The sequence below is a fragment of the Periplaneta americana genome, chromosome 6, assembly GCF_040183065.1.
Source record: "Periplaneta americana isolate PAMFEO1 chromosome 6, P.americana_PAMFEO1_priV1, whole genome shotgun sequence".
In the NCBI taxonomy this organism is placed as follows: Eukaryota; Metazoa; Arthropoda; class Insecta; order Blattodea; family Blattidae; genus Periplaneta; species Periplaneta americana.
Genome location: NC_091122.1, coordinates 98,972,387 through 98,992,781, shown reverse-complemented (window position 1 = coordinate 98,992,781; position 20,395 = coordinate 98,972,387). Strand labels below are relative to the sequence as shown.

At 37.4% G+C, this 20,395-nt stretch overlaps 1 protein-coding gene across 6 annotated transcripts in view; it reads left to right on the top strand.

Moving 5' to 3' along the window:
• The window catches only part of Pkg21D (Protein kinase, cGMP-dependent at 21D), a 559,173-nt gene that overhangs the window by 317,542 nt on the left and 221,236 nt on the right, over positions 1-20,395 (top strand). For all 6 annotated transcript variants that reach the window (XM_069828544.1, XM_069828548.1, XM_069828547.1 and 3 more), the window contains one exon: positions 17,457-17,793. In XM_069828544.1, the coding sequence (XP_069684645.1) occupies positions 17,466-17,793 (328 nt within the window). In that variant the 5' untranslated portion in view covers positions 17,457-17,465. The remainder of the gene's footprint in view (positions 1-17,456; positions 17,794-20,395) is intronic.

The following is a 20,395-nucleotide window of genomic DNA, read 5'->3' as shown; positions in this document are numbered from 1 at the left end:
GAGTAGGCTACGTGCCGGCACCGGGTTTCCGCTTCTTCCTTGCTCACAATCATCATCCTCACCCATTCTCTACACTACACTTACACGAACACTTGCACATATACTCACCCTAGTACACAACATAACTCTTCACAGATACACATCGTACATAACGTGGCCCGCCGAAGTGGTGCGCAACTTGAAAGTGGGTCACAGTCCTGCCATCTATCCGCAGTGTGCGGAACCCGAATCACTCAAGTGAAGTGGGTAGGCATTAGGCACACATACAGCTACCTTCTAATCATGTTTATTTTTTTGTTAAATTTCTTCCATTATACTGCTGTTTCTTGCTATCTTTCTTTTTTCTTTGTTTCTTTCCATTTTAAATTTAACTTTTCTTCTTTTTCTTATTGCATTTCTCTGCTGAGATTTTTCTCCTTTGTTCTTTTTTATCTTCTAGTCTATCTTTGTATTTCTACTTATCTTTCTCTCTTGTTTCCTTTTTTATTACCGTATACTTATCTTTCATTCTTAGTTGTGATCTGTCTTCATGTATGTCAGTATGTCTTGTCTTCACCACTAGCTATTTGGCTAACCGTAGGCTACATACCTTCTGTTGTCAGTCTACTGATCTGTTTCTACTTTGGTCCATAGCTCCATCTGTCTTCCTTTGTTTTTCATCTTCCTTTCCGTATTTGTTTGTTTTTCTCTTCTTTTCTGTATTTTTTTCTTTTTGATATATTTATATTTCTACCGGTCTTTCGTCTTGTCGTTTCTCATTTATTTATATCTTATTTCTTAGGTACTTATAGTCATGTATTTCCAACATTATTTCACATTTTGTTTTGTTTCATTTCGTGTACACGCCTTTTTATGTCGATTGTTTTTGTTATGTTCCTCTTACTATATTCGTACTACCGCACAGCGAAGGAAGATTTTTTTCCCATATAATTTGGGTTTCTCAACCATTACCTTTTTCGCATTGTGCTATTACTGTAAGTCCCCTGTATCTTAAAGCTATTGTTAAATTAAGAAGTGTATATCTAATTTTACTGTTCAGTCTAAGCAAGAGGTAGATCCATGCCCTTCATATAACTTCGGTCATATCTGCGTTCTTGCAAGGAATAAGTATTAGTGCTCAAAGTACTTGTTTTTGTAATCCTGAACGAAAGTCAAAGAAAGCTTCAAAGTTACACCTGAGTGTTAATTTCTTTAACTCTTCTCTTTTTCATTCTCCTATATTTTACTGCCCTTTGTATACACCAAGGTACCTTTCGACGTAAGCTATTACCCCTGCGTAGCATGCTCTCATCAATGTCTCTTTTATGAGTTTTTTTATAGCCTGTGATATTGTCGCCATAATATCCTCGTAAAACGCCGTAGAGAGCGGCAACTTCTCCACCATGCCAGTGCTGTGTGTAGCCTATACAAACTTTGGTATTATGTCGCTCCTGTCAGAAATTACAACGGCACATTTATGAACGCTTATTATTATTATTTTTTTTTATTTCTATTCATTGCTCAATCATATACGAGTACAATGCACATCTGGAATCACATCAGTTTTTCATTGTATACAAGATGCATTTTGTGTGCACAAAAAACTTTGATGTGCCAAATGTTCCTGCTTTTGTGAATATTAGGGGTATATGTCAAACAATTAAGAATTGCTTAATAATTTAAAATTATTTTATTTTAAATTTGTTAACGTTATTTTATATTTTTGAATTAATTTCATTTAAATTTTCGTAACGTTATTTTACAAATATCCCATATGCATGTTTTCGTTATGTTTAAGTGTTCAATTTTAGCTAATTTATAAGTGGTAATACGTGTTTCATGTTATACATTTTCTTGTTAATTCTATAATTTTATAATAAAATTTTATTATTATTATTATTATTATTATTACTACTACTACTACTACTACTACTACTACTACTACTACTACTACTACTACTACTACTACTACTACTGTTCTCACATGCAGTTGAAGTAGCAGATCTTCTGATTACAAATTCAGTGGGCGTGAGTTCTATTCCCGGCAAGGAATAAATATTTATCTAACTCCCCTCGGCACTGAGTGTGTGTCCCTTGTATTTTGTCTATCGTGTATTTTTTCTTCCGCTAGTTCCAGATTCCTGTTAATCATACCGATATATGTAAATCGACTCTAAGTTCCTGTTATGGATAGTGAAGACCTGCTTCTGTCTTTAATTATACAGAAATATGTTGAGACAGATTTTCCGAAAACATTGAAACAAAGGTTAATATACAGTTGAATTTAGTTATAGCAACCGCTGTTAGTGCGTCACTCGACTACTGTGACAGTCATTAAGACGTAGTACGGTTTTTATCTGTATTCAATATAAAATATTATTTTTATAATGACACATTCTTGATGAGCAAGTGTTTATAGAGACATTTAACAACAGTGCAAAGTCTTTCAAAATTCACCTTGTACGTACATCAAAAATATACTGTTATTGAGAGGAATTCACAGGTAAGCGGTAATGACATTAGTGACCAATATTTAGCCTCTCTTTTTCAATTACTGTGACTAAACCATTTTACAGACGAAGAATTGGAATTGTAAGAAAAAAGTTGGCGTGTAGGGTAGGATATAACTCTTTCTTCTGCCGTGCCAGCAACCCTTCACTTACTTACTCGCTTTTAAGGAACCCGGAGGTTCATTGCCACCCTCACATAAGCCTGCCATCGGTCCCTATTAATAGCAAGATTAATTCAGTCTCTACCATCACATCCCACCTCCTTCAAATCCATTTTAATATTATCCTCCCATCTATGCCTCGGCCTCCCCAAAGGTCTTATTTCCTCCGGCCTGCCAACTAACACTCTATATGCATTTCTGAATTCGCCCATAAGTGCTACATGCCCTGACTATCTCAAACGTCTGGATTTAATGTTCCTAATTATGTCAGGTGAATAAAATGCATGCAGTTCAGCGTTCTGTAACTTTCTCCTTTCTCCTGTAACTTCATCCCTCTTAGCCCCAAATATTTTCCTAAGCACCTTATTCTCAAACACCCTTAACCTCTGTTCCTCTCTCAAAGTGAGAGTCTATGTTTCACAACCATACATAACAACCGGTAACATAACTGATTTATAAATTCTAACTTTCAGATTTTGACAGCAGACTGGATGATAAAAGCTTCTCAACCGAATAATAACAGGCATTTTCCATATTTATTTTACGTTTAATTTCCTCCCAAGTATCCTTTATATTTGTAACTGTTGCTCCAAGATATTTGAATTTTTCCACCTCTTCAAAGGATAAATTTCTAACTTTTATATTTCCATTTCTTACAATGTTCTAGTCACGAGAAATAATCATATACTTTGTCTTTTTGGGATTTACTTCCAAACCTGTCTCTTTACTCGCTTCAAGTAAAATTCCCGTGTTTTCCTTAATCGTTCGTGGATATTCTCCTAACATAGTCACGTCATCCGCATAAAGAAGGCGCTGATGCAACTCGTTCAATTCCAAACCTTCTCTGTTATTCTGAACTTTCCTAATGGCATATTCTAGAGCAAAGTTAAAAAGTAAAGGTTATAGTGCATCTCCTTGCTTTAGCCCACAGTGAATTGGAAAAACCATCTGACAGAAACTGGCCTATACGGACTCTGCTGTAAGTTTCACTGAGACACATTTTAATTAATCGAACTAGTTTCTTGGGAATACCAAATTCAATAAGAATATTATATAAAACTTCTCTCTTAACCGATTCATATACCTTTTTTAAATCTATGAATAACTGATGTGCTGTACCTTTATACTCCCATTTTTTCTCCAATATCTGTCGAATACAAAAAATCTTATCAATAGTTGATCTATTACGCCTAAAACCACACTGATGATCCCCAAGAATTTAATCTACATATGGAGTTAAACTTTTCAAAAGAATATTGAACAAAATTGTCTACGACGTCAACAAAAGTGATATTCCTCGAAGGTTACTACAGTTAGTCTTGTCCCCCTTTTTAAAGATAAGTACAATTATGGACTCCTTCCATTGTTCTGGTACAATTTTCTTTTCCCAAATAGTAAGTATAAACTTATAAATTTCGTTGGATAATGCGCTTCCACCCTCTTGTATTAATTCTATTGGAATTTGATCGATACCTGGCTACTTGTAATTTCTATCGCAATTTCGACTTGAGAAAGTGTGGGTTTAGGTATAAATGGCTCATCAGTTTGTATTTGAATTTCATTGCGATCTTTCTTTTTGGCCTCTGTACATTTAGAAGTTACCCAAAATAGTTTTTCCATCTGTTCAGGACTGAATGAGAATCTGCAAGCAAGTCACCATTCTCATCCTTGACCACATTTACCCTTGCCTGATATCCATTCTTAAATTCCGTTATGCCCTTATATAAAGCTCTGATATTAAATTACAGTTATGTACTTTCAGACTACAACTTATCAATCTATATTAATACATAATTAATTTTTTGTTTTATTATATTGAAAAGTTATATTTCCACAAATATTTTCGACTTATTTAAAATGTCATCTTCAGTTGAAGAACACAATAAATGGCACATTGAACACAAGTGATACACAGTGAGAGAACATGTATGCATGTTATAAAATTGAACATGTATAAAAACATTATAAAATTATGTGAATACTAGAGTGGTTGTGAGCCATTTTTGGTATGCTATAAATAACATTTAATGAACTTGTAATGTGTTAAAATTAGTCTTCCAATGATAACCACACTTTGATTGAGTCTATAAATATTAGGCCTATATAACTAATTTATGTCATGTTGTATGCACATTTTTTAAATTTCCCGCTAGTGATATGTTCAGATAAGAAAAGTCATCATTGAAGAGATACGAGCACTAGCATTATCTGTCTGTTTGGTTTTCAATGACTCGTAATTTACAAGTGGAGTCACATTCACTGTAACGCAACGATGAGATGGCCTCGACATCTGGCTCCATATTCTTCATCTTAAATACTATGTCTATTACAACTCATCGCTACGAGTGATTGAAAACCAAACATACATAGAATGTCGGTGCTTATATCTCTTCAGTGACTTTTCTTATCTGAACATAGTATCACTAGAGGTAGTCACTGCTATTTTTTAAGTTTTTAGTAGGTTATTTTACGACGCTGTATCGACATCTCAAGTTATTTAGCGTCTGAATGAGATGAAAGTGATAATGCCGGTGAAATGAATCCGAGGTCCAGCACCGATAGTTACCCAGTATTTGCTTCTATTGGGTTGAGGGAAACCCCCGGAATAAACCTCAGCCAGGTAACTTGCTCCGACTGGGATTTGAACCCGGGCCACCTGCTTTCTCGGCCAGACGCGCTAACCATTACTCCACAGATGTGTTCTTTAAACTTCTAAATATTTTAAATTTTAAATATGTACATACAACATGACCTAAATTGGTTATATAATATTTATAGACTCATTTAAAGTGTAGTTATCATTATAAGATTAATTTTAACATATTACAGGTTTTACTATTGGAAGAATAGTAAAAGAGAGAGCAAACGAAATTTCGAGACAAGATATTTTTAGTAATATTAAAGACCTAGGTTCACTAAAATACTATAGGGAGGTTAAGCAGTTTTGGGAACAGGAAGAATATGTTAGACTAAATTCAAGGAAAGAGAGAACAGGAATGGCATGGTGGAGATTAGGTATCTGGAGACTCAAGAATAAGAGAGGGAACGTACAGAAGGATAAATGTCCTTTGTGTGGACTAGCTGAAGACGCAATGCATATTGCGCTAAAGTGTCAGGCAACGAATGATTTGAGACATAGTTGGGTAGACAAAAACTTTCTACAAATAAACGCTATAGTAGCTTATAAAAAAATTAATGGTCACCTAAACGCCAGCAATCTGCATAAATTAGGAAAATTTCTTTTTAGAGTTAAAATTAGATGGGAAGAGAAAGTCAAAGCTCTAACGGAGATGGAATTATAAATGTTGAGTAGTCATACGATAAGAAACTACGAAGAGTAGTCAATGAAGTTAACAGAATAATTCTTAAGAGATTGAGCATAAAAAATGAAAAAGCTAAGGTAGGAGTTTTAAATACAAGAGCCGTACTTATTATTAGTTGTGTATTATTATTATTATTATTATTATTATTATTATTATTATTATTATTATTATTATTATTATTGTAAACAGAGGACACTTATAGGTTCAATATGTATTAGTTTTTGTTATATATGTATTGAGAGTGATGGCGGATTAAGAACTGGAATGCATCTAATCCGCCACGACGTGAACACAGATTGATGAAATAAATAAATAAATATTACAGGTTTTATTAAATATTATTTATTACATGCTAAAATGACTCAGAACCATTCTAGTATTCACATAATTTTATAATGTTCAATTTTATAATATGCACAAATGTTCTCTCAATGTATATCACCTTGTTCAATATACCATTTATTGAGTTCTCCAACTGAAGATGACTTTTTAAATAGGCCGAAAATATTTGTGGAAATATAACTTTCCAATATAATAAAAAAGAAAATACTTAATTCTGTATTAATATAAATTATTAGTTGTAGACTGAAACTACACAACTATAATTTAATATAAATTTAAACTTATCTGAAATTAACTCTCAAAATGACTTTTAAATAAGTCTCTAATATGTTTATTCTTACTACTTTTTTCTACCTCATTGAGCAGCAACCCTTTGCAAATAATACAGTATATTCCCATCACTCGAAAACACTTTCTCGCCATATCGAGACACTAACTCTTTTAATTTTACTTGAATACTTTGTTTCGCTTTTGGCATTTTTCCTGAACAATACTACAAGCACTTCCGACTTCAGCAAGATTCAATAATTCAATGAGAGCCTTGTCTGCAGCCGAGGTTGATGCTTGTCATATTTTTCATTGAAACATGTAAACTAGAAAGAGATTATATTAATTTCCAGGACCTTGAATAAAAAAAAAACATCGGGAATACACTGTAAAGCGTGAGACTTCAAGAAATCACTGTTTTTCTCTATTATTCTCGGAGTCACCCATGTTTCGCATGCTGTGTGACAGATCCTACATCAGTGCTCATGCTTACATGGTTATTAAATGTGTTTTCTATATCAGAAAAGCTTGTTAAGGAAATGTGACTACTTTGGGACCCAGGAGCAGAAATCGAGTAGTAGAGAGAAATACGGAATTAAAAATGGGCCGAGTCTTGATAGCAGTATTCCTCTATGTAGGCAAGAAACTTCGAAAAACTGTCCACAAGTAGCCCTTGTTTACTGCACATGCGTAATGCGTTGTGTGGCCCAAATTTTGTTTCTGGGTTTGTAATTATTATTATTTCACTGTTGTGCAGAGGTTATTCAGCGTCGAAATTCAACGTTCAGCGACAAATTGCCGACAGAAAGCGGGCATTTATAGTGCGTGTTGTAAATCCGCGACTTGAGTATCCCCGAGAAAGTCATGCTAAGGATTTATCTCCCTTTAAAATTCATCACCCACGGCGGATTTGAACCTGCGAACTTCGCATGCATTGGCCGGTATTCTAACTGCGAGACCACTGAGGACGACAGCAGAAATCTATACGAACATAACATAATATGATATAAAATAATAAAATAATAAGTCTAGCAATATAACAATAAATTGCACTGACCTAACATCTGATACCATATTCGGTTCATCGGGAAGCTGTGTCACATGCAGTTGAAGATGTGGAGCACAGTGCGCGAACCTTGTCTAATTACGAGCTCCTTAACGACGTTACAGCGGCCGTTTATTTACCCATGAGTCGGGTCCGTAACGTAATTTCCCAGGCTAATTAACTGGAACTCTAGTCTAAGCGAGCGCACGACTCTGGACAGCTGTGAATTCGGCATGCTGGTCGCTTTCAGGAAGCACTTCGAGCTCATAAAAGGTGGTGAATACGGTCTCGTGTGTCACCGAGTTGTAGAATCTGTCTCATATTTACATTTGTTTCTCGTCTGTATGATGCCATACTCGAATACTATGATATCGGCGCCGACTATTAGAGATTTTCGCCCTTCCTTGCTCCGTAGAATATGTTGTTGTTGTTGTTGTTGTTGTTGTTGTTGTTGGAGAAGTGGTAGTATTTATTTAATAATGCTTTCAACTGGATAAGTTATTCAGGGTCGAATTTCAAAATGGACGAGAAATGAGCGCAAAATTTTTCCTGGTGTCATCTTATCAGGGACGGGGTTCTTTTATGCGACACTCACATCTTCACCTTACCCTCTAGAGGAAGCCATTCTGAGGGTATTATCGGTTTTTAATAGCCATTACTTTCAGTCAGATTTCAACCCGCGAACCTCAGATCCAACTACTGACGTGGCAATCACTTGTGAGAACGATTCACCATAAGAACCCTGTAGAGGTGCCCTCCTGCAGAAGACGGCAATGAACTATTATTTTCCGTTACAACTGCTTTGTGGGTTAGACTATGTAGAGTTGGTACACTGATGGAAGAATGTGCCTAAACACTTCCTTACTGTTTGAGCCCAGATTTCCAGTACGTAAAACGTAATATTCAGAAGAAGACTTTTTAGTATTCCACAATGTGCTGAGACTGTACATCTTCACGCCCAACGTTGTGGCTGAGGGGTTGGCGAGTTTAACTCCGAACCCAGCGGTCCCGGGTTCGATTCCCGGTCAGGACGAGTTGCCTGGATGAAGATTTTTCGGGGTTTTCCCCTCACTCCTATGGGTGAATATCACATAACTTTATCAGGCGATTAGAACCCCACTCATCTTCGCCACTTCCTCTCCTCCCCATCATCCTTTCCTCATCATCCCGTTTCTGGTTTTTCAGATCATTCTACAGGCGATGCCCCGGAACTACTGGCTCTCTCGGCCTGCCTCCATGGAATGTAACTAAGCGACGTTGGATGGCTTCTACAACGAGCACCCGAGGCGGATCTACTCGGGGAAGGAGTTTCGCCTCGGATCGACAGGGGGGACCTTTGGAGAAGTTGCCGAAGCAGGAATGGTATATGGATTTCTGTTGGCTGTAGGGACCGGTCGTTAGAGAGTCATGTGGTTGGGTTGGTGCTCGTAGGGATCTGTGGCACGCAACTCATTCCATATCGAGGGTTAGCACAATAGATCTCAACAGGTTGCAGTGCTGGGCCATCCGTGCCCCCTTCACTTAAATTACATTCAATTCCATAACATCTTCACCGTTTCGGAAGAGCATTAGGAAATCGTATATAATTTCGAAACATTGGAGATGTAAACATGCATCATACGGCAGAATACGAAAAGATTTTTTTGTGAATAAAATCATCTTAGGAGCCTAAAATCTCACAAAACATAGGACCTAACACATTTTATATTTTACATTATACTTTGTAAATTGAATAAGCTATGATTTAGCTACATAATTCTTGTATGAAATTATAAACAAACCATGATGATGATATGATTATTATGATAATGAATTTGATAAGACATATTAATAATAGATTATTTGAACCCTTACCGCTTACGCCACACAAGGTGCCAGTGTGTGAAAACCAACTGCTGTTAAAAGTTTAGTATATTTAGCTTTAGTAAAATAAACGCAATTCAAAATTTACTGTATAAAAAACTACAATGCAAATTAAAAACAGTATACAATTCATCTGACGGTCAGTTTATAGAAGAACCGGCTACGGGCTGGAAGCTTCAGGGTTCAATCCCAGATGGTGGCTGGATTATTCTCGTTGCAAAACTTCGAGAATGGCCTCAAAGTTGACTCAGTCTCCTTTCAAATTGAGTACCTACCAGGTCCTTCCCGTGGTAAAAGACTGTCAGAACGTGGTGCTGACTATGCTATCGCATTCTACGGCCGAGGTCATGAAAAATGAAGCTCAACTTCCATGCCTTCATGCGCTTTCATATAGTGTAAAGAGGATATATTTTGAAAGAAAACCTACATTTGTGGGTTCGGATTAACATGACTACTTCAAATGACAGGGCCTTCAAATGTTGATATAATGCCCAGGAACTGGAATCTGTTAGCAGTTCTGAAACATTGGGGATGTTATGTTCCAGCACATGGTGGAATGTCCACAATCACCGTGTACTAAGTCTGAGATCTCGATCTCATGAAGTAGGTACTAGAATAAATTCAAAGGAACATATTTAACAATAATTCCTTATAGGTAGGATATAAGTTTGTGTGATGCAAGTGCATTGAGTGTCTTTATGGTGAGAGGTGATAGGTGATGACATTTAGGAGAAAAATCTTACACTTTTTTTATTTATTTAATAGTTTTACTGAGAAATAACTGTATTTAAAACACCCGTATTTTCAGTTCAGGTAATGTAGTGAAAGCAAATGGCCGACAGTTTTGTTGACTCCGTGCTTAGTTAAGTGATAGCGATGGCTTCGTATGCATCTACATCAACTTGTTCGTCAAACGGTATTAAGTATTTCGATCCTGCTTAGGAAAAGCGTTTCTTATGTCAGAATTTTGATTTGGTTATGTAATCAAACATTACAAGTAAAGAATAAGCTGATATCAGTTATGTGGGATTTAACACGAGCATTCCAAAATGAAACTATTACTGTGAATAGAATGGTTGGAATGCGGAAATGTAATACACTTTCCGAAACTTAAAGCATTATATAACTGTGAAAATATTTCTCTCGAAGGATTTGTAGGTGTTCTAAGACATCTAGAGAAGCAATTTGAAAACATGTTTCGAGAGTATGGAGAAAATGGAAATCTGGTTCTCTGTTTTTGATACCTCATTCTCAGTTCATTTCAAGGGTATTGAGGACGCACCATTGCAAATAGAATTGATCAACCTAAGATGCGACAGTAGCTTCGTGAAAAGTTCATCAATATCTCAGTACTGATGTAATAGAATTTTACAGATCATTTCCGGACTCACAATTCGCAAACCTGAAGGAAAATGCTGCAAAAACAGTAGCCATGTTTGGAAGTACGTATGTTGTGAACAGACATTTTCTGTTATGAAACTTCTAAAAAGTCAACACAGAGTGAGGATGAGTGACAATAACCTGAGAAATAGTTTGCGGATATCTGTTGCTAATAATGTTCATCCCGACTTCAAGGGCATAGTAAAATCAAAACGAATGTAGAAACTGAAAGTGTACTGTAAGAACGGGGAAAGGATCAGACAAAACACAGCTCTCGCGTACAGTGACAAAAGTACGCCTGTTGGATAGATAGCCGTGCTCTTCCTATAGCGACGTGCCATCTGTGCCACAACGTCATACTGGTGGCAGGAACGTTGACATCACTGCTTTAAAAGTATCTACAATCACGCTCCTAGATTCACCGCTACCCGCTCTACCGTACGACGTCTATTTATATAACAACTTTGTCTTCTTAGCGCTTTTTATGATCTAAATAATTTAAAGAAAACGAAAACATTAATTATTATTTTGGTTTCTGAAATTAATATAAAAATAGACACCAAGAAGTATATTAAATTTTTTTGTTCGAAATACCATTGCCTACCAACCCTTAAATTAAAGGTAATCAATATTTCTACATGTAGCTAGTCGGCGATGTATGCACTGGCCTAGTTGCCTCATAAGTGGTATCTTCTTGGTGTCGCTTGTGAGGTTCAGACCTGTCTTCGGACAGTTGACTAAACAACAATATTCCTACGACCTGTATATTGCTCAATTACCATCATACAGGAAGCGTAAAACGATGAAATAATTGCCTTACTTATGCTAAATCTCTTTGAGCGAAAACAATCATTTTGTTTTATCTGTGTCGATGTTGACATGATAATGATGATGGTGGCCTAATAATCTGTTTGTATTAATTTTCCATTATTACAAACTCCTGTAGTGGCAACACCCTATTAGCCTGCAGTGGATTCAACGCGCCAGCTTCATAGCTGTTAATCGCTTGGTCTTGGTTTTCGATTACGTGGCGGTCAGGGAACTGTTATGTGGCAAAGCTCTACGATGCCTCGGTGTACACGCAGTATATAGGCTAAATAATTTTCTCAGTTCACGATAAAGACCTCCTTTAGTCGTCCAGTTAATTCTTCCAAAGGTAAATTTTGTTTATAGTCTCATTTGTGGAGGAATTTGCTCGATTGCATACCTCTTTCATAGACATCATTACGAGATTTTGCTCTTATTGGTTTACGGAATTTTACCATCAAACAGCCCTTTGCCGTAAGACCTCCTCGCCCAGTTCGGAGAAATTTAACAATGGAATTAACATTATTTGTATCTATTTCGAATTCTCAAATTATCTTTCTTTTCTGTGGTATGTATGTAACATTTAGGTTATTTTTCATCATTATTGTACAACTGAAAACCTTTCTAGGAATAAACATTTTACCCTGACAACTTTTTGTATCTCTCTGTAAAAGTCTGAATTTTTACCTAATCTTTCTAAAGATTGTAACAAAACGTTAGGGATGTTCTTTCAGAGATCCTGTTAATAGTAGTATCATATCTTTTTCTTGGTATGATATATCTCTAATTTGATTCACAACTTTTAAATATTTGTTAATTTCCTCTGAATATTGCTTCAGTGACCTACAAGAGTGCTGCTTTTCTTTCTTTGTTTTTAATAGTGTTATATTCCACGTGAAGTATTTCTATCGGTAACAATCTCGTTATTCCAATATGTTTTCTATGTGCCATTAATTACAATTTGCCGTAATGGCGCTTCGTTAACCGAACTGTTAGATCGTCGGTTTTCCAGGCTGGTAACTAGAGTTCGAATTCTGGTGCTTGAAGTAGAACTTTTAGTAGACAAAGACGGTGCTCGGTTGTAGGTTTTCGCGGAATACTCCCATTTTTCCTACCGGTACTCCACCATTATTCTATTAATCACCATGTAATAATCGCCTTTCTTAGTTCACCAACAACTGCTTTATGGCGGGAAAAAGATCCATAGTTACAGCATGTCACACTCAGAAAAAGAAACTGGCGTGAAAGACGCAAAGTCTGTACCCGCCATTGGAAATAAATTACAGCTTGTAAGTGTAACACAGTCTATTATTATTATTATTATTATTATTATTATTATTATTATTATTATTATTATTATCAATATATTTTTGTCAATAGATCGAGGTAATACTCCCGTGGAATTATATAATTATAATTCTTATATAAATTTATAGAGAGCCACCGGCGTTGCTCGAGCGCGGGTTCGATTCCCGCTTGGGGTGATTACCTGGTCGGGTTTTTGCCGATGTTTTCCTCAACTGTAAGGCAAATGTCAGGTAATCTATGGCAAATCCTCGACCTCATCCCGCCAAATATTATCTCGCTATCACCAATCCCATCGACGCTAAATAACCTCGTAGTTGATACAGCGTCGTTAAATAAGGAAGTAAAAAAATATAGATGGCAGGTAGGTAAAGTCCTTGTGTACCCACTAAAAGTTCAAACTTAACTCAAAAGCCTTTATCTTCAATATTTTACTTGACAGTCAGTGAACAGTGCTACAGGACTAATTAATACTGAAAGGTTGCATGAATACATCATTACTTATTATAATCATGCCATATTAAAATCTTCAAATCAATTCACAGATGAGGCGTGTAGTTGCCAAATCAGATAGGCTACATCACTTTTTTTTTTTTTTTTTCGAAAATGAGTTAATGTTATATTTCATATCTTCATATGATTCTACAACTGTTATAGTACTATTATGCTCCAAAGCCGGATACATCACATGGATTTGTATGATGAAAGAATAGTATTGGTTGCAAATCCTTGGTTCCTTGAAAACGTTTTTTCATCATACTGACAAATTATGTTTTAATCATGCATCTGATTTTGCAACTAAACGCCTGGGATGGTTTTTACTTGTTTTTTATTAAGGACAGAGAAAAACGCAACAATTTTGTGTTTCTTTTTGTTTTGTAATAAAGGTAGGGTGATTTAAAGAGCTACCTGTGAATAATTGTAATTTGGTATTTAAAATGTAATATGGCTTGGTTGAAGTAAGCAATGACTTTTGGTCCAGGCAATCAGAATTGAATAGTCGCGTGTCTCAATTTATAGTAAGTTTAAAGGGGCTCTATAGAGAGGCAGGGACTGTTAATTTTAACTTTCAAAGTCAGGTCACATAGACTATTACAAAATGACCCTTGAAACATGGGAATGGAAAGTATGATGATTGTCAGTTGCCATCCTAAAATAGTCATCTTCTTAATTGCTATCATCTTTCTCTTAAACGTTGTTATCAATTATCATCATCGTCATCACAATATTCACCATTATTATTATTATTATTATTATTATCATCATTATCATCATTATTCTTTAAAACATCACCACCATTATTTTCTTAAAATCAATATTTACTGATTTATTCGTTTTTAATTACCGATAATGTGCACCGTTCGTGGTACGAGAGATTTTTTGTGATACATCAAGCAAGGAAATAGTTGAATCGAGAAGGTATGCAGTTCTGGGAAGATACTAAAACTCAGGACAACCTCGATCTCTAACACAAGTTTTATTTCCTGAATACTGATTCGAAAACCGCGGCTAAGCACTTTAGAATATCATTTACTGTTTTATTTAATGAGGTTCTTAATTGCAGGCAGTTTATAGTGTTTGTTATGTGACAGATTGGTCAACTGATAAGATGGGTTAGAAATAAAGCCATTAATGCATTCTCACACAGCATCCGGGAGATAGCAAAACCCACGATAAATCTCGGTCTGAATGCATGGTCTCTGCTTCAATCCGGGTCTCCTAAACACTGCATCATTGATTTATTATTCCACTCCGCAAGTGTTTTATTATTAATATTATTACTGCTACTCATTGTTTTATTATTTTTACTATTATTACACGAAAGTCCCGCGCCCCGGCGTCGTCGTCTAAGGCATCCTGGCTGGCTAGGATTCATGTTACGAAATGCGCGCTGGTTCGAATTTTCATGAAGGACAAAATTTTTACATTAAATTTCGGCCAGTGTATGGAACCGGTGCCCACTTGGGGAGCTACGATTGGTAGCGAAATCCGGATGGTCGTCCACATCTGTTTCGGCATGTGAACGTGAGGCCAGCAGCTGGCTGGTCGGTCTGGGCCCTCAAAGTACTGTAGCGCCACGGATTATTATTATTTATTAGTATAAAAAACTTGTCAGACATCTTCGCAGCGTGAATCAAAGCTAGCCACCATAGTGCCTCAGTTGGAAGAACACTGGCTTAAGACCGGGCTCAAATCTTAGCGAGGGCGGAGTTGATTGTGGTGAAAGAAGCCAAATTTGTAATGGTTTTCCTTTGAATTCATTCAATCAACACTCAACAATTTCCTTTTCATAATCATCTCCATCTCGAAAAATAGTCCACTGCTTGTGTTTGTACGACGCCGAATCGATCGTCTGCCATGGTCGGTGTTTCTCGTTGTTTATCAAAAGGTCAGTAGATGACAGTGGCGTTGGATCTGTGAAGTACGGCAGTCCTTAGCCAGAGACATCATATAAGGATTTTATGAGTGGAGAGGAATGTGTAGTGTGGCGCCTCTATAGTCCACCCCTATAAGATTCAGAACTAAGAATAGGCTCCTATTGTTAAACATTTACGTTCTTTCGCGCAAGTGACTTTTTAAAGATTTAATCGCTCTTAACTGATACATGAACTCTTGGAAGTGTCCACACTTACACTTACTAACACTGTTTTCAGTATTTGAAGTTTATATTTCAATAGGATTCTTAATTTTAAATATATATGGATTTCTGCTCCATTTCAGTTTGTTGTTTAACGAATTCTAAGACCTATTCCATCCACACCTGTGGAGTAACGGTCAGCGTGTCTGGCCGCGAAACCAGGTGGCCCGGGTTCGAATCCCAGTCGGGGCAAGCTACCTGGTTGAAGTTTTTTCCGGGATTTTCCTTCAACCCAATACGAACAAATGCTGGGTAACCTTCGGTGCTGGACCCCGGACTCATTTCACCGGCATTATCACCTTCATATCATTCAGACGCTAAATAACCTAGATGTTGATACAGCGTCGTAAAATAATCCAATAAAATAAAAAATAAATACCTATTCCTGTCGCGTATGATGATATTTTATCCAATAACGTTTATCTGCGCGATTATATAAGTCAGGCTAGTCCTGACTCGAGCTCAATTCAGCAAGGTTTCTTTTAGATTCTAAAACGTTAAGTTTATTATTATTGTTATTATTATTATTATTATTATTATTATTATTATTATTAAATATCCTATTATTTTTTAGTTCTAAGAGTTTCTTTGAAAGATTCCCTGTAAGCTATTGAATCTTTCAGTTTAGACAGACACTGCGTGGTAATGTGGTACGTCTACAATATTATATATACATTCGCTAGGACTGTGACGAAACTCTTCACAAGTGAGGAGGAGTTTTGAACTGTATAGAAATGGCCTAAGAAAAATATTCCTATTCCTATTCCTATTTTGTATTCAGTTATTTTCTTGTTTCTTTTCTGTACTATTTACGCATTATAATTGACTGTAGAAGATTTTGCATTTTAATTTTATACACGAATATTTTATCTTCTTGCATCTGAAGTTGAATGTTTTTTTTTTTTTTTTTTTCCAAATTCATTTCAGCCATCAATGGGCCGCGATTGTACAACTTCATTTTCTTAGATTCTTTCCTCCTTTGCCAATAATCATTCATTCTTTCACCCATTCCAGCTCTTTCTTTCCTCGAGAATGCCCTTGTCGTTCTCCTTCATTTCTCTTCTGATTGATCCTTCACCTCTGCAACTTTGTTTCTGAATACTGTACTTCTCTGTTTCCTATACCTTCGTTTGGATTTCCTTCATCCATGAGATTCGTGTTTTTCTTTTCTCCTGTAAGATGAGGAGGTTGTTTACTATTCTTTCTGGTTCCATTCCTCTAGTGTTCGTTAACGTTTGTTGTATCAGTGTTGTTTTAATATCTATTTCAAATTATTCCAACACTTTCATCAACTTATCCCGGTCTGTGGAATCGTACGCCTTTTTAAAGTCCACAAAAGTTATGATCACTTCTTTATCTCCAGCCAGTTTCTTGGTTTTGGTCAAGATCTTCATGGTGAAGATCTATTCCGTGCATGATCGTCCTTTCCTGAATCCCATCTGGTATTCGTCTCTTTGTTGATGTATATAATTCTCTATTCTCTTCTGGAGTGCTTTAGAGAATATTTTGTACGCACCGGCAGAAATGATATGTCTCTGTAATTTTTTACGTTCATTTTTTCTCCTATTTTTGTGTAATGGACGAATAATCGCGTTCCTCCATTTATCTGGGACTTTTCTGTTTGCCGCATCTGTTAGAAGATTTTCTCAAGTTGTTCCAATAATTTCTCCTCCACGTATTTAAAACTTTCTGCAACGATTGAGTCTTAATCTTACGCTCTCTTTTTTCTAAGTCTCATTATAAATGAATTATTATTATTGTTATTATTATTATTATTATTATTATTATTATTATTATTATTATTATTTAAATACGGGATTTCTCTGATTGTTGCAGGTGGTGAAGATGGCCGACGCCATTCAGCAGGAGATGCAAGCGACTGCCGTTCCGATGCAGGCGGTTCCTAGACCGTTCGGATTCGCAATCACGAGCGTCAGGGTGACGGAACCCTCCGAAGAGACAGACGATCTGGAAGAAACCCCCAACGGTACCGTTATCGCTAATAACCACGTCCTGAACCTAGAAGAAGATGCAGACACCAAAGATGCACCCAACTCAAATCACGTGACTGCCTCCGTTGTTGCCAACAACCATGTGGTTGGATCCAGTCAGAATTCTGAAGCAAGTCAAATGCAGTGTGATCAACCTGACAGCAGGAGATCGGGTCCTGCAGGTACGAACAATGTTATGCACAGTGTTGTTACTTGAAATACATTGTGCTTAAATCTAAATGGTCCATCCTAGGCATCTGTGGAATAGAAAGACGAAACAAGACCTCTGCGCAAATGGTATGTGGGAAGGATAGGGCCAATGACTGCTCTGGGGGAGTTATTGTTTGAACGAAGCGAGCAATCGCTTGCAGGAGGGGATAATTTTCTATGTGAACTCTACTCTACCTTCTACCACGATCATCTTACCCCTTAGCGGACTCGAGCTGATGCTGCTCGCAATACTCTCCGGCACAGATAGACTCCGCCCCCATATGCGCGAAGTTTCTCCACAGATGCCTGACCATAACTGATTGTAGGGAGAGTATGCGTAAGCTGTTCTTTTGGAATTGTTTGTGCGCTTAAGTCGTTTACTTAGCCTATGCTCTTTCTCATGTTCCTCTCCTACTTCTAACCTTGATGGTATGAAATTGTTCAAGATAATCTGCTTAACTTGTATCATACTTGTCTTCAGTCTTTTAAATATGAAAACCAGGAGCAGAGCATTGCCGTCAGTCGAAGTTATATTGAACATAGTGACATGGTAATCAAAGTTTAATCAGCGTCTTTGGTTGTTTCTAGAAAATTTGAAGTAGGATATAACGGAATATTTGCATAGTCATTTCAGAATCATAGCAATGAAAATTTAACAACACACAAATTGATTGCTGACACACAAGATAACATAAAATATGGTTCGGAATGGTACGCTTTGCGCATTATCTCCGAGATGATGTTGCCAAATTACCGATATTTTGTACGAGAAGCGCGAGTAAGTTGTATTGCTTCTCCTTTTATGTGTCAACACTGTACTTGCTGCATCTCTTAGACCGTACTTTCTTCTCGCCCATAAAATTACTAAACATGACCGAATAAAATCTATTTTCCCCGCCTGGTCTACTATACATTTACTATGGTCACGCAGTATGTGGCATAGTAGACGCCTTGCCGAAGAGCAATCAAGAACAATCAATTTGGCTCTATGCACTGGAAATAGTCTACATAGATGTCAGGCGTCTGTTAACATGGCTAGTGTTATTCCAAATCTGTCTAAAGAAGCTATATTCAGAAATATTTGCGATAAAAGTGTGGGAGCACTTAAAGTTTTCACATGACTTTCATTTGGTCGAATACTGAAAGAAAGGCCAGATTCCACACAGATGTTGAAGTGAAGGACACAGTGTTGAAATGGTTCAAGGAGTAGCCAAGATCTTTTTCCGCTGACTATACCTCCCCAGACAATACGACGCCTGTGTGAATGCGTGTGGAGACTTCTTCTAAGGAAACCTACTGCATTCTTGTATTCATCTTACGGTATCCGACGCCTTCCCACGTAATGGGACGCCTGTGTGAATGCTTGTGGAGACTTCTTCTAAGGAAACCTACTGCATTCCTGTATTCATCTTACGGTATCCGACGCCTTCCCACGTAATGGGACGCCTGTGTGAATGCTTGTGGAGACTTCTTCTAAGGAAACCTACTGCATTCCTGTATTCATCTTACCGTATCCGACGCCTTCCCACGTAATGGGACGCCTGTGTGAATGCTTGTGGAGACTTCTTCTAAGGAAACCTACTGCATTCCTGTATTCATCTTACGGTATCAGACGCCTTCCCACGTAATGGGACGCCTGTGTGAATGCTTGTGGAGACTTCTTTTAAGGAAACCTACTGCATTCCTGTATTCATCTTACGGTATCAGACGCCTTCCCACGTAATGGGACGCCTGTGTGAATGCTTGTGGAGACTTCTTTTAAGGAAACCTACTGCATTCCTGTATTCATCTTACGGTATCCGACGCCTTCCCACGTAATGGGACGCCTGTGTGAATGCTTGTGGAGACTTCTTTTAAGGAAACCTACTGCATTCCTGTATTCATCTTACGGTATCCGACGCCTTCCCACGTAATGGGACGCCTGTGTGAATGCTTGTGGAGACTTCTTCTAAGGAAACCTACTGCATTCCTGTATTCATCTTACGGTATCCGACGCCTTCCCACGTAATGGGACGCCTGTGTCAATGCTTGTGGAGACTTCTTCTAAGGAAAACTACTGCATTCCTGTATTCATCTTACGGTATCCGACGCCTTCCCACGTAATGGGACGCCTGTGTGAATGCTTGTGGAGACTTCTTTTAAGGAAACCTACTGCATTCCTGTATTCATCTTACGGTATCCGACGCCTTCCCACGTAATGGGACGCCTGTGTGAATGCTTGTGGAGACTTCTTCTAAGGAAACCTACTGCATTCCTGTATTCATCTTACGGTATCCGACGCCTTCCCACGTAATGGGACGCCTGTGTGAATGCTTGTGGAGACTTCTTCTAAGGAAACCTACTGCATTCCTGTATTCATCTTACGCTATCCGACGCCTTCCCACGTAATGGGACGCCTGTGTGAATGCTTGTGGAGACTTCTTCTAAGGAAACCTACTGCATTCCTGTATTCATCTTACGGTATCCGACGCCTTCCCACGTAATGGGACGCCTGTGTGAATGCTTGTGGAGACTTCTTTTAAGGAAACCTACTGCATTCCTGTATTCATCTTACGGTATCCGACGCCTTCCCAC